The 16,164-nt window shown below is 41.4% G+C and overlaps 1 protein-coding gene across 9 annotated transcripts in view; it reads right to left on the reverse strand.

The window, feature by feature from the left end:
* dmd (dystrophin) overlaps positions 1-16,164 on the reverse strand; it is a 1,714,977-nt gene that overhangs the window by 264,330 nt on the left and 1,434,483 nt on the right. For all 9 annotated transcript variants that reach the window (XM_080203928.1, XM_080203931.1, XM_080203930.1 and 6 more), the window contains one exon: positions 8,400-8,589. In XM_080203928.1, coding sequence (XP_080060054.1) covers positions 8,400-8,589 — 190 coding nt within the window. The remainder of the gene's footprint in view (positions 1-8,399; positions 8,590-16,164) is intronic.

A 16,164-nucleotide genomic window follows, 5' to 3' on the forward strand; every position in this document is an offset into this window, starting at 1 on the left:
CTAATGATCAGGCTGTGAGTGGCATGAAGGGTAACAATAAGAGGTTGGTGTGCTGGCCAATGATTGAGCTGGCTAGTAATCAGGAGGCTGGCAGACATGGGCCACTGTGCATCTGCCGATCGCGGTGCTGACATATTGGTGCATGTTCAGTGGCCTGCTCAGCACTATGCTGCTGGCCTCTCCAGCAGGAATGGGCCCTGCCCACAACTTTTTAAATCAGATTCACACCAGTGCACGGAGTGTGAGAAATTCATTTTGAAACTCCCACCTGGAAACTCCCCTGGAAAAAAAGTGAGATTTACTCCAGTTTTTATACGAATACGACACTTAGAGAAGTTTTTTGGGAGAATCACACCTATGATGTTTCAATTACGAGACTCACCCTCACTATCACACACAAAAACTAGATACAGCTGAAGGCAAAGCAATAATTATAAAATGTATGTATAAGTCAACCTCTACTTCAGTGTGCACCTGACTTTCATAGTCAAGTTGTTGCTTCAGCTGGAGTGAGGGCCTTAAAATTGCAGAGATTTCTCAGAGAAGTTGTGATGGTTCCTAGAGCTGATCAGCCCAGAGATTGTGTTTGGTAATATGTTCAAATAAGAGGCGAGAGAGAAAGAGAGATTTACATACAAACAAGGAGCAGGAATAGACCACTCAACTCCTGAAGCCTGCTCCACCATTCGATAAGATTATGGCTGATGTGATAGTGATCTCAAATCTGCATTGTGACTACACTTGATAACCTATTACCCCCTTGCTTACCAAGAATCTATCCACCTCTCTCAAAAATATTCAAAGGCCCTGCTTCCACAACTTTTCAGGAAGAGAATCCCAAAGACTCACAGCCCTTCCAAAGAAAAGAATTTTGCCTAATTTCCCTTTTAAAAGGGCTACCCCTTATTTTTCAACAGTGATCTCTAGTTTCAGGTTTTCCCACGAGAGGAAATATCCTCTCCATATCCACCCTGTCAAGATCACTCAGGATCTTATAAGTTTCAATCAAGTCATCTCCTCTTTTCCTAAATCCAGCAATATAAACCTAGCTTGTCAAATCTTTCATCATAAACCCACCCTTTCCAGATATTAGTCTGGTCAACATTCTCTGAATTGCTTCCAATGCATTTTCATCCTTCCCCAGATAAGGTGACCAATACTGTACACAGTACTGCAAGTGCTCTGTACAACTGAAGTGTAATCACCCTCCTTGTGTATTCAACTCCTCTCGCAAAAATGGCAAATGGAATTTAATGTTGGCAAGTGCGAGGTGGTCCACTTTGGTAGGAATAATGGTAGGAAGGACTATTACTTACGTGGCGAAAAACTGCAGCAGGCGACGGTGCAGAGGGACCTCGGGGTCCTTGTGCATGAGTCGCAAAAACCCAGCCTGCAGGTGCAGCAGGTGGTCAGGAAGGCTAATGGGATGCTGGCCTTCATAGCGAGGGGGATTGAATATAAAAGTAGGGAGGTCTTGCTGCAGCTGTATAGGGCATTGGTGAGGCCGCAGCTGGAGTACTGTGTGCAGTTTTGGGCGCCACACCCGCGCAAGGATATTTTGGCCCTGGAGGGAGTGCAGAGGAGGTTTACTAGGCTGATACCGGAGTTGAGGGGACTGAGCTATGAGGAGAGGCTGAATAAACTAGGCTTGTACTCGTTAGAGTTTAGAAGAATGAGGGGAGATCTCATTGAGACGTATAAGATGATGAATGGGATGGATAGGATAGAGGTGGAGAGACTCTTCCCGCTCAAAAAAGACAGTAGGACTAGGGGGCACAGCCTCAAGATAAAGGGGGGGGGTGGGGCGGTTTAGAACGGAGTTGAGGAGGAACTTCTTCACTCAAAGGGTGGTGAATCCCTGGAATTCTCTGCCCGTTGAGGTGGTGGAGGCTGCCTCGCTAAATATTTTTAGGACGCGGGTTGATGGGTTTTTGATAAGAGAGGGGATTAAGGGTTATGGAGAGAGGGCAGGAAAGTGGAACTGAGCCACGACAGATCAGCCATGATCTTATTGAATGGCGGGGCAGGCTCGAAGGGCTAGATGGCCTACTCCTGCTCCTATTTCTTATGTTCTTATTAGCTTTCCTAATTACTTGCTCCACCTGCATACCAGCCTATTGTGATCCATGTATTCTGGCACCCAGGTTAGGATCTCTGCAATTTCCCACCATTTAGATAATATGCTTATTTTTTATCCATCCTGCCAAGATCTTTCAAGATCTAGTAGGTAGTTGGTTTGCTGCATCACTGGCTACAGAAGTTGAAGGCTTTGCATGTAGAATCCTCTTTCTCTGTGATCCTCTGGGTCTGTGACAGTGGGCGGAATTTTACAAGATTGATTCTAAGTGTCCAGCTCGAGTAAAAATGGGAGAGTTCCTGGTCTGTTTTTTGGGCAAGTTTTTGCACCCAATCTTAGTCATTGAAAAAGTGTTGTCGTCTGTTTCTAGCTGCTGCAGGCAGTGGGCTGGACTTAATTCACCAGCCAGCCTGCAGAGGGAGCTAGTGTGTATGTGCAGACCTCTGATGCCGCACATGTTCAATGGCAACTGCAGGAGTTCAACAAACAGAGAGAGAAATTAGAAGCAGGGCCACAACCAGCTCACCACCTCCTCAACAATCATAGGGGCATGTGGCCGATCTTGAGTCCCCACAATGCATGGGCATCTAGTCCCCGCTGCACTGACTGATCAGGCCCACTCTCCCATCCGATCCCTTTGCAGAGTGTGCAGCAGGCACAGGCAGCTGATCCCTCGATCAGGCCACCCTTTCATACCCTGCCCTAATAGGCCCCATCCTCAGAGCCCCCATAGACCCTGAACCCATAGGCCCCAGCTCCTAACACTGCCCAGTGGGATCCTTCCAATGTGTCCTCCCTTGATACAGCTGTGATGTGTCCCTAATCAGCAATCTAATTCCCCCAGCCCTTCCGTCCCATCTAAAATAACGATATCCCGGAATGTTAAGCTGCCAGTCCTGTCCCTCCTTTAACCATGTTTGTGTAATTGCAATATCATAATTCCAAGCAGTAATCCAGGCTCTCAGTTCATCTGTTTGACCTGTTATAGTTCCTGCATTGAAGCAAACGCACTCCAGACCTCCAGTCCCACTGAGACTTGTGGCTTCCCTTTGCCTGCTGTTATTCTGCGCCATTTTTGTCTCAGTCTCACTTTCTTCCCCTGTTTCTCTTTCCACAGATGCTGTCAGACCTGCTGAGGTTATCCAGCATTTTCTGTTTTATTTCAGATTTCCAGCATCTATATTTTACTTTCAGTTTTCCAAATTTGATTGGAGTGCGTTCAGCTTCTGACATGCGCTGTGCCTTCAGGGGTGAGGTGTGAACTCGGAATCTCAGATTTCCAGATTGTAATATGTTTTTACTTTGCTTATTATATTTTATTGACTTTCTAAAGAACATTAGAAAAATATAGAGGTGTGACAGGAAAATAAACACTTATTAACTTCATGAATTGTAAGTTATTAACCTTCACATTCAATCATCGGGATGGAAAAGAAATAACTCAAAACTAAATAAAGATCTAAGATTGCTTGGAACCCAAGAGTCTCCTCAAAGTTGACGAAATAACTACAGGATTTAGAAAGCAGTCTTTCATATTAATATTTTCCTGATAGTGCTTTTTCTCTGACAAATATATTTTCTTTCCATTTTATAGCTTGTTTACGAGGGCATAATTTTCCTTCTCTTGTATTGAAAAAATAAAAGTGTAGAAACTGTGGGCTATTCTGCTATGTTACAGATGCCACGTATAAAACTCGAGTAAGGTCACCTTGGGTAGATTGTAATGTTTGTTCTCCCTCTTGAGTCTTATTTCAAATGCTAGATAGCCTCAAGGCATTCCACAGGAAGCCCACTAGTTACACAGTGTCAGAATACATAGGATTTTACACACTCAGCTGGTTATCATGAATCAGGAGCTGTCACCACAATCTCAATTACTCCAGTGCAGACCCAGTAAAAAGCTATCTGCTGCTAAACTTTTGTAAGATTCGTCGACTTACTTGTCACACAAATGCAGCATCGGTGTTTAGCTGCAATGGAATTTCAAAAACTTTTCCCTTCAAATGCAACAAACATGTTTAAGGTTATCATTTATGCATTAGCTGTTACAGCTACAAAACAAATATCTGTACTTAAGCAATAATGGTAACAGTAAGAATGTCTGTTTGCAGTGCCATTAAGGCAGAAGAATGTCCAAAGCACTTTGCAGAAGCATAATCAAAAAAAAAGGCTGGGAGGCCCCAGAAGGGGCTATTAGGAGAAGTGACCTTTGTCAAGGAAGTAGGTTTGAATAAGTGTCTTCAGAGGAGGAAAGTTGAAGGGCTCTACAAAGGGAATTCCAAAGCACCACTCCGAGGTGGCTGAAGCCAAAGTTGTCAATGATAAGGGTGGCTGGGACACTTCACATAAGGTTCAGAGTCAAAGAAATCGAGGGAGTGAGTTATAAAACTGGAGAAGATTATAGAGATTAAGACAGGAGAGGCCATGCAGGAAGTTGAATAATGGTAGGACTATTTGGGGCAGAATTTAATGAGTGCAACCGATGATCCGCCTGATGAACAACTGGGAACTCTATGGAAGGCCTGACATAATTACCAGGAAAAAAGGGAACTTCCATGGACAGTGTTAGGCTTTGCACTCAAACATGGCCACAGTTGGGTAAAAATGGCAGGAGGGGAGGGGACAGGATGCGAAAGGGGTCCTGAGAGGGAGTCGACAGCAAGGGAAGAAGGTGACTTCCCTATAGGGCCATTCAAGGAAGGCAGGAAGGACATGGGATCTCAATCCACATCTTCCCAGCCAATTACACAGCATCCTCCAGGCTCTGAACTTTCCTTGGCAGGTGGGGGTCATTAATTTCTGCTCTTGGATTTTATAATATAAATTAGAAAATGACTTGCCTGTTAGTTCAATTGGTAATAGCACTATGTCCGGGAATTATTTTTACAATCCTGAAAACTCATCGCTCACTGCTGGGTGAATTATCTTGGTGATACAACTGGCCACATTGTTTCTCAGCAATAAAAGGAAAAAATGAATCAGGATTTCTGCTCCTGCTCTCAATCCATTGTCTCCTAAAGTTTGGAGATGTGGGAAATGAGTGAGATACAGTTAACGTTAATCTGCAATGCTCCAATGGTTAAATAGCCTTCACACTCAACACTTTGGTGTTGTCGTGATGGATTGTACATTTGGTATACAGCATGAATTTGGTACCTTTTCCATTAGCTCCGAAGCTCCAAGTTTTCTCTCCCTTTCTCTTGCTTCTCCCTGTAAAAATCATCACTTCCATTCATCACCCAAATATATCTGCTCTCTCTGATGCTTGCACTCTTTGGTGTTTCCATCAAACTGCATATCCTCAAGAGGACACACTTCCAGTCCTCTGGAACTGCAACAATTGAATCACTGCACGTCCATCTCCTCTATAGCCTTCAATGAGGCAAATACAGTGCTGTTTTGTCTTCAAACCCTTAACTTTTCATATCAATAACTTATTTCTTCTATGTTCTGGTTACGCTGATGGTGCCTTAACCTCCTTGTGATATTCCTTCAAATAAGCCATTCTGAAAACTCTTCCTTCCCTCTGAATGTTGAAAACATTGACATGAAGGGTCACTGTGCTGATTCTTACTTTAATTTAATCTTATCCAAAGCCTATTCCATCCCTCCTGTCTCCCAGTCTTCTCTCCCTCTTATCATCCACTGGCTTTTAAAACTTAAAATTGAAATCAGTTAATCAATGCTTTTTGATCTATCTCTTAGCCTCTGCAACTCTTTTGAACTTTGTTGCTGGTATGTATGATGGTCCCTCATGTAATTTGCTCCAGTCTTTGCTAACGTACATTTTATTATCAACCGATGATGAAGAATTTTGCTGACAGAAGAGAACAAACTAGCAGCAGTTCATCTGCTAAATGAACAGTTTGTTCAATAAAAATGATCTTGACTTTAACATGTGTGAGAATAGGCTATAATATTTTGGATCAGAAGCTAAGCGGGCGGTTTGGTTTTCCCATGAACTTACTCCTGGTTTAACTCAAAGTAATTTTAATTAGACTACAAGCCTTTTCCCCCTCTGACTGTTCACATAACTAATCTCATCAAACCAGGAAGAAACTTCTGCCCCATGGCCAATGATTATCTGTGAATGCATGGGACACAATTTTAAACATTTCCATTCGAGCAAACAGTATCATCAGCTCTAAAGATGCATCAAATCTCCAAATGGACTATTTCCGCAGTTTCACAAAGGAATTGTACATTATACAGATCAATTTTGCACAACTATCTACAGAATTAGATGTTTTTCATTTGAATTCATATTTTACAAACTTACCGTTGTTTGGTAGTAAAACTGGAGTATTGCTGAAAAAGGAACATTTTGTTGAAGCTTTTCATCTTACACCCATCAGGACATAGGATTAGAAGCAGGAGTAGGCCATCTGGTCCTTCGAGCCTGCTCCACCATTTAGTAAAATCATGGCTGATCTTTTTGTGGCCTCAGTTCCACTTGTCCATTCACTCACCATAACCGTTAATTCCTTAACTGCTCAAAAATTTATCTATTCTTGCCTTAAAAACATTCAATAAGGTAGCCTCAACTGCTTCACTAGGCAGTGAATTCCACAGATTCACAACCCTTTGTGTGAAGAAGTTCCTCCTCAACTCAGTCCTAAATCTGCTTCCCCTTATTTTGAGGCTATGCCCCCTAGTTCTAGTTTCACCCGCCAGTGGAAAAAACTTCCCTGCTTCTATCTTATCCATTCCCTTCATAATCTTATATGTTTCTATAAGATCTCCCCTCATTCTTCTGAATTCCAATGGGTATAGCCCCAGTCTACTCAGTCTCTCATGATCCAACCCTCTCAACTCCGGAATCAATCTAGTGAATCTCCTCTGCACCCCCTCCAGTACCAGTCTATCCTTTCTCATGTAAGGAGACCAAAACTAAACAGTACTCCAGGTGTGGTCTCACCAGCACATTATAAGCTGCAACATAACCTCGCTGTTTTTAAACTCCATACTTCTAGCAATGAAGGGCAAAATTCCATTTGCCTTTTCAATTACTTGCTGCACCTGCAAACTAACTCCTTGAGACTCCTGCACAAGGACACCCAGGTCCCTCTGCACAGCAGCATACTGCAATTTTTTACCAATTAAGTAACAGTCCATTTTGCTGTTATTCCTACCAAAATGGATGACCTCACATTTACCAACATTGTACTCCTCTGCCAGCCCACACACTTTGGCTATCTATATCCCTTTGCAGGTTTTTCAGCAAGCTCTGCACACTTTGCTCTGCCATTCATCTTAGTGTCATCTGCGAATTTTGACACACTGCACTTGGTCCCCAACTCCAAATCATTTATGTAGATCGTAAACAATTGCGGTCCCAACACTGATCCCTGAGCCACACCATTGCCAACCAGGAAAACACCATTTACCGCCACTCTTTGCTTTCTGTCAGTTAACCAATCCTCTATCCATGCTAATTCATCACCTATAGCACTGTGCACCTTTATCTTATGTAGCAGTCTTTGGTGCAGCACCTTGTCAAATGCCTTCTGCAAATCCAGATATACCACATCCACAGGCTTCCTATTGTCCACTGCACATGTCATGTTCTCAAAGAATTCCACCAAATTAGTCAAACATGACCTGCCCTTCATGAACCCATGCTGCATTTTACCAATGGGACAATTTATACCCAGGACAATTCACAACAATATCAACGTAAAGGAAAACAAAACAATTATACTGTATGAGAAGACAGTGCTGATTGGTTGGCAAATAGATTCTGATTAGTCGAGGCATTGCCATGGAGAATGCACCAACTGATGTTAACTAACGGTTAACTGCCAAGCATTGTATGAAATTTAAATTAGGCAGCTTGAATCTGATTGTCACGGCATTGCCTCGAGGAATGAACCAGTGGATGGTTGTCATTTATTTTGTTTAGCTGAAACAAGTGCAACATATACATATATTTTACCTATTTCAATTAAACAAAATAATTTTGTTTTCCCTTACATTGGTATTTTTGTGAATTGTCTTTATGAGTGCAGGACGAAAAGCTTCAACAAGATGTCTCTTTTTTTACAAACTTATTTGAATCATCTGAAGACAGAAAGTTGAATAGGTGCTGAAGACAGTTCAGCCCAAATAAGTGTCTTCAAAAATTTACATCAAAATGGTTTAACAACAGACTTATGGCATTTGCCTCCAGTTATTAAGCAGAGCGGATTCATTGAAATAATATCTTCAGGTGATCAAAACTCATTTTTGCTAATTGAACTTCTGGTACTGACTACCATATGTACAAGAACAATGTTATTATGATTGAACTGCAAACATATTAGAAACACACCACCAAATGTACCTGCCACTGTTTTGTCAGCTTTCGAACAAGCTGTGCGTCATCCAACAGCCTTTCTTTATAGGTGGCATCCTGCAACACATTGGCAGTGGTCTCCGCTTCTGTAAGCCAGGCCCGGAATTTGTCCAAATCCAGATAGAACTGCTGCAGCAATCTGAGGGCTGCTTCCAGCGCAGCCTCCCTCTCACTGGCCCTGTGGAACCATTTATTTTCACACTGATTAGCATTCTTCATTAACATAGCTTTTTCATGAACAGTGTTGTGTGTCCAATTATGAACTCCATAACACCTTCAACAGAGGATTATAAGAATGAGTTAGTGACTGTCACAAATTTAAATGTTTAGGGAATTTATCACCACACAACCTTCACCCATATTAGCCCCTTAATTAGGTTTATGTCAGTAGAAAGTAATTACACTTGACAGCATGTAAAAAGGTGCCGATGGTGGTTTACATGATTCTGGGTCTGTACCATGGAGTTCTATTACATTCAACACACTGGGTGGGGTTTTCGCGCTTCACACCCCTGTGTTGTGTTTCCTGGTGGTGGAGACAGCTCACCACTGGATGCCCATCAGTCCTGCTGACATTTACGGCATTTTGCGTGGCTTGCCTGTCGTGTGGCCAGAGAACACTCCAGTGGTCACCTTCAGTGGCATCAGAAGATCCTGCTCGTGGGAAGGGCCAGAAAATTCTACCCATCATGACATGGAAAAATGATTTTGTCCCAGATTTTCACATGGGAAATTTAGAAATTCCAGTTTTTACAACCAAGACTAAAACTGATTTTCCTCAATAATTGGCTACATTGGATGAATGCATCTGATTAAGCACATCAGTGCGCTCTTTGGGCATAAAGTATTCAACTGTAATAGTACAAAATGTAAACGAAATAATAAAAAGCTGGTCAAAAAAAAGGCTTCTGTGCTTTGCTATTGAATTAAATGGGATTTGTCACCGACTGCTAAAAGCTGGAATTTCCTCACAGCTGTCACAACTCTGCTTGAACTGGAGTGGAAAACTAGCTTGCACGCATGAATGGCATATTAGCCACACTTCTGATGAAGACACATTGGTTGGTGGAGTTGGTGGAACAACTCTAAACAAATTAGCGGTCACTGTATGAAAAATAAAGTGATTTCTGTTTATCAGGATTGTAGGTTTTTTTTGCCGTAAATGCACACTGACTCAGTCTGAACTGGAAGAGCTCATTCTACATGAGACCCTTAGACCATAATTTCATTCCTTCAGTCTGAGCTGGAATTGAGGCCATGCTCTACTCTGTACAATAAAAACAGTGCAGCAGACTTCAATACCTGAAGGTAATATCTGTGAGTAAGACTTACTCTGGTTTTTATACAGCACTAACATCATAAACAGTTTCTCATGAAAATTTGATGAAATTTGCAATTTCTAATGAATTTGCAAAGCTTTCAAAAATAAATAAAATCTTCCTGCTTCAGTGATTCTTGTGATTAAGATGCACAGTAAATTGACTACTGAAAGCATTAAAAGCAGCCCTGTTCCTGGTAAGTATAACTGCACAGTTTTCGCACCATTCTTGTAATTTTCTTTCCACCTTCTCTGATGCCTTTATGCACTTTTTATGAAATGGTGAATAGAATCATAGAAACCCTACAGTGCAGAAGGGGGCCATTTGGAGGCCCATCAAACCCGCACCGACAACAATACCATCCAGACCCAGAACTGTGTTAAATGCTCGAAATGTGGTCCAAGAAAAACATTCTTGCAAATTTAACTAATTTATCTACTTTTCTGGAAAGTGGCTGTGGTTTTTTTTTAATCGCCTCATTAAACTACTTTTAATGATTTGTGTATTTGTTCACCTAGATCCCTCTGCTCCCCCATCCAATATAATTCTTCTAATACTTGACTTTTGTACTATTCTTAGCAAAATGTGATACCTCACACTTATTACCTACATTGAAATTAATTTCCTGATTACATGCCATTGTTCCAATTTATTAACAACTTCTTTCATTATTTTCTCAGTGTTTGTTGCAGTCCTGCTATGTATTGACTATCACCTCCAACCTATTGGCATCCCAAATATAAAAATTGTACTTTTGATCCTATAGACTGAGTTATTAATATACAGTCGTACAGGTGCTCACCCTTGTGGGACCCCATGTTTCAACTTCTGCCACTCAGAATACCTACTTTTCACCACTGCTTTTCATTTTCTATCTTGCAACCAGTGCACTGTACATTCTTTTTTTTTTCTGTTTTCTCACTCCACATGCTCTATTAGTCTAGTAAATGACACCTTACTGAAGGCCTTTCAGAAATCCAGATGAATTACATCGACTGCATTATCTTTGTCTAGTCTTTCTGTTATTACTTCAAAGAATAAATGAGATTCATCAAGGAAAACCTTCTCTTTTAATCCATGTTGGTGATATATAATGTTATTTCCGGCTTGTTGAGCTTTTCTATTTCCTCCACCAGTAGGGGTTCTTTTATTTGTCCCATCACCAGTATTAAGCTGACTGGTCCATAGTTCCCAAGAAATGTTCCATCTCCCTTCTTTAACACAGGTGAAATAATATAGCTTTCTGGCAATCTTTTGACACCACACTGTTTTTAACTAGTGAATTATTAAATCTGCACAATAATGCCTCTGTTATCTCTTCCCTAGATCCTTTCAATATACGTTGATAGAATCCTTACAGGCCATACATTTCATCCTCTTTTGAGTTTGATTAATTTATTTAATATGTATTCTCTTGATTTTAAATGTAGTAATCTCATCTTCCAATCTCAAGTCTACCTGATCACATCTCCCTGACAAAAACTGAAGTACTTATCTGCCAAATGCAATTTTCACTGGCAAAATTGTTTAATTTCTCTCTCTCTCTCTTATCCAATTCCAAATCCTCTAAACTTTATCCTAAGGGACGTGGTGGCATAATGATATTGTCACTAGATTAGTAATCCAGAGATCTGGGGACGCAAGTGCAAATCCCACAAATTTGAATTCAATAAAAAAATCTGGATTTAAAAATCTAATGATGACTATGAAACCATTGTTGATTGTTGTAAAAACCCATCTGGCAAACTAATGCCCTTTAAGGAAGGAAATCTCTGTCCTTATCTAGTCTGAGCTATATGTGACTCCAGACCCACACCAGTGCGGTTCACGCTGGCCCAGCCAGCGATGTCCACATCCCATGAATGAATAAAACAATGCAGAACCAACCACCTTCACAGTCATGAAATAATGACTGTTTAGCTGAATACTGCATTTGTTTGTACTTGGTGTGTCTTCTGCTTGATTCACTGTAGTCTATGTTCTCAGTTAGATAGGAAATCCAGTATTTTGAATCAATGTCCATGAAGAAATGGTATTATATGTCTCAGCCATGACAGCTGATGATATGAGTGAACTTGAAGTTCATAGTGTTCTCGTGCATTGCCTGTCCTTATCTTTCTAGATGCATTTGGGAGGTGCTGCCAAAGAAGGCTTGATAAGTTACTCCAATTAGTTCCGGAGAGTGATACGTGCTGTAGCTACATTATAGGGAAGGAAGTAATTATTTAAGTTTGTCGATACATATTCAATCAACTGCTTTGCCCTGAATGGCGTGGAACTTCTTACTGTTGTTGTAGCCATTCTGAGAAGTGAAGCTTTTTCCGTCACATTCCTGATGTATGCCTTGCAGGTGGTAAAGCAGCTTTGGGAGTCAGGAGGTGAGCTAGTCACCATGGGATGTCCAGCTTCAAACCTGCTTAAGCAGTCACACATTTAGATTATTGTCCCAGTTTAACTTCTGGTCACTCTTGACCAGCAGGATGTTGATGGGGACTCAGTGATGGTATTGTCATTGAATATCTAGAGAAGATAGCTTGGCTTTTCCTCATTAGATTTGTCCATTGCCTGACACTTGTGTGGCATTAAAGCTATTTGCTACTTATTAACCTAAGCTTGGTTGTTGCCCTGATCTTACAAGTGGACATTCTTCATTATTAATGGAATTATAAACAGAGTTGAGTGCAGTGAAATTATTAGTAAACAGCTAGCCTCTGACTAATGATGATGGGAAGGTTATTAATGAATTAGTTGAAAGTAATTGGGGCTGAAATGGTTGGTCTCTAACATCCACAACCATCTTTATTTCATAGAATTATAGAAATCATAGAAACACTACAGTGCAGAAGGAGGCCATTTGTCCATTTAGTCTGCACCAACAACAGTCCCACCCTATTCCCAGCACCTCACATATTGTTAATCCCTCTAACCTACACATCCTGGGACACTAAGGGGCAATTTAGGATGGCCAATCAACATAACTCGCACATCTTTGTACTGTGGGAGGAAACAGGAGCATCCGGAGGAAACCCCCAAGCAGACACGGACAGAGCGTGCAAACAGACAGTGATCCAAGCCAGGAATCGAACCTTCAGGTCTCTAGAGGCAGCAGTGCTAACCACAATGCCACCGTGCCAGCTTTGACTCCAACCTCTGGAAGTGTGTCCTTTTAATCCATATTGGCTTCAGATTTATGAGAACTCTTTGGTGCAACACCCAGGCACATGTTCTCAAAGGCAGTCACTCTCATCTTAAGTGTGGAATTCCATTTCTGTCTTTATTTGGACCAAGGCTAAATGAGGCCTGGTGATGAGTAGCACTGGTGGGTCCTAAATTGAGCTAATTATTGCAGAATAAGTGCCGCTTGATAGCAATGTTGGCAACTTGCATTATTTTCCCGATGACTGGGAGTAGGCTGACAAGGTAGTAATTGGTATATATTTTATAAAGCCAGGAAATCATGATCACTTGTTGTCATGCTATAGCTATACTCACTGCCCAGGCTAGTGGGCACAGCAATTCCTGGAACATAGTGCTATAGCACTACAGCCAATATGTTGTCAAGGAATGCAGCCTTTGCTCTAAGGAACATACTTAAATGTTATGTATGTTCTTGAGATTAATACTATCCTTATTCTTTAGCTTGGCCTTGTTTGTAATTTTGTATTACAGTGCAGTTATAGTGCAAAAATAGTTTTAGTAGATTCTTTTTGCCAGCTAATGGATCAGACAGAAACTCAGATTCACACGAAAAGTTTAAATAAAATTGAATCGCTATTGTTCAAACCAATGCACAGCATTTTTGTTTTGCCATGTTTCTTCTTTATTTGGGGCTAGTGACAATTCAAGCTAAACTTTTTTTGATAGTCCAGAATGCACTGGAATATAAAATGGTTTAGAGTAAAATTAAGATTTGTTTTATCTTGCGAACTGCATGTATATCATTTTAAAGTTATGACAGCGGAAGGTGAGCTCCAAATACAGTATAAAGAAAAAACAAACGGTTTTGTGAAATGATTTGTCTCTTTTAGAATCCCAGGAATCTCTTATTCAAGGTTAATTAAATTAAATGTAATACTTGAAGAGGAAGGGCGATTTCGTGACTGGCCTCTTAGAGTGGAGTGCTGTTACAAATGATACACCAATAATGACAGCATAGGTGGGTGTTCCAGTATCTATGGATTAAGTGCAAGATGCAGATAACCTTCTGTTCTTATAATTGCTGAGCGAAAGAAGGTCCATTGTTGAGCACTGATATTATTGTCTCAACTATCAATGTTGCTTTTATGTTTTATGTATTAACCTGATGGGGGATACAATCCAAGAGGCTTGCTCGAACTTTATCAAAGAATAGGTATAAAATGTGTAGAACTTTCAGTGCCTTGATAACTTATTAGGAACAAATCAGACTCCTTGAATCTTACATAGAGGCACAGCACAAAAGCAGGTTATTTGGTTCATATTGGTGTTTATGCTCCACACAAGCCTCATTTTTCCCTCCTCCTATCTAACCCTGTCAGCATTGTCCCTCTTGTGCTTATCCTAGCTTCCCTGAAACGTATCCAAGAACGTGCATGGTTCATTTATTATAAGTATTGAAGAGTAATCCTAAAGGTTTGCAAAACATTAAGCTCTTTTTCATGGACTAATTCTAGTTGTGATACACAAGTTCTGTACATTATATCATTTTGCATTTATTCTCAAATTTAGAAGGTTGAGGGGTGAGCTTATAGAAGTCTACAAAATATTTACACGGAAATGGCTATGGTGAGAAGGGTAATTGGAGTTGACTCCATGAAAAGAGCAGCCATGATCTTATTGAATGGCGGAGCAGGCTCGAGGGGCCAGATGATCTACTCCTGCTTCTAGTTCTTATGTTATGTCAGGTATGCACATTAATAAACCAAGTGACACCCATTACCCCGAGCCCTCCATAATTTAATCAGGAATTAAGTGGCGGCTGCATGGTTTCCCCACATCCTCAGAAGGCCACTAACCCAATTCCTGTTGGGATTTCCGGAAGATATCTGGGGAGTGAGGGACGGAGAACACTCAGAAAAAGCCACTCCCCTGCCTTTACCTCCACGCCCACTTCCCCCATCTCCTATCTCCATAGCCTCCACCCCTCCCTAACAAAACCACACCCTACCCAGTCCTCAGTGATCCCGAACAATCCTTTGCTCAGGGATCTCATCCAAGACCTCTGGTTGGTAACTGCCAACAGTTGCCACATCCAATGCTGATGCTGGCAGCATGAGGAGCCTCCAGTTTCTGGTTGGCCAGCAGTTCTCAGAGTGCAGGAATTGCGCCATTGGGGTCTTCAACTGCAGGGCTAGCCTGAAGCTGGCCAATTAAGTGCCTGAAAGGCACACTGATTGTGTCAAGCCTTCACCACCGAACTGATGGGGATTCCCCACCAGTTCTCCAGCTACTGCGTGAGGCCCCAGCCAGCTTGTCAAAATTCCTGCCAGTTTGTCTTTAAATAAATATTTTAGTTGGTCAGTTTTGTAATACAGGGTGTTGGAGAAACCATTTCAACAGAAATGATGTACAATTGAAAAAAATAATCTGGACAGGAGAAAGCCACAAAGGTTGCTGAGCCCTGCTGACCTGTTGCAGTGGGTGGGGCAAAAGGCATGGGGGGCCAGATTCCAGAAGCCAAGTAGGATGGTTAAAGGGAAGGAAATGACCTTGGGTAGAGAGATGTTTCTGATGGGCACACAGTGGAAACCCACCCCCGCCTCTTGGCCATCACCATCCCATGCAGGTAAAGCTGTTGCAGGATCAGACCCTTTAACAGACAAATAAGCGGCCACTTAAGGATGTCAGTAGGCTGAAGGATAAGCAGGCTGCTCAGCATCTCCTCACCCCCTGCAAAACTTCAGACAGGTTGAGGACAGGCAGAAGGCCACCCCCTTGATTTTATCTCCTCTTACCACTCCCACTCCATCCTCCACCCTCCCTCAAACCCACTGACATGGGAGTATAAAAGTCAGTCCCTTCGTGAAAAAGAGCTTTTCATGCCTCATTCCACTTTCTAGCTCATAATACAGCACTTCAATGTAGATTCAAACTTTTTTTAAAATGTGATGATAGTGCAAGATCTCTAGGGATCTGGTACACATCCTGCTTGACAACTCTTATTTATGTTCACAAACTTAAAATAGTCAGGAACTTCAGTGCAATTTTGATGCATGCCTACAGCTAGATTGACACATGCAATTTGATGCAAATTACACACTCCACTGTTTGTCAAGCAAACAAAAATGCTTCTCAAAATAATTCAGTGGAGACAATGGGGGGATAAAAGCAAATTACTGCGGATGTTGAAATCTGAAATAAAAATAGAAAACGCTGGAAAATCTTAGCAGGTCTGACAGCAATTGTGGAGAGAAAATAAAGTTAATGTTTTGAGTTTGGATGACCCTTCATCATCA

The sequence above is a fragment of the Carcharhinus amblyrhynchos genome, chromosome 15 (genome assembly GCF_965287045.1).
Source record: "Carcharhinus amblyrhynchos chromosome 15, sCarAmb.v2.hapA, whole genome shotgun sequence".
NCBI lineage: Eukaryota > Metazoa > Chordata > Chondrichthyes > Carcharhiniformes > Carcharhinidae > Carcharhinus > Carcharhinus amblyrhynchos.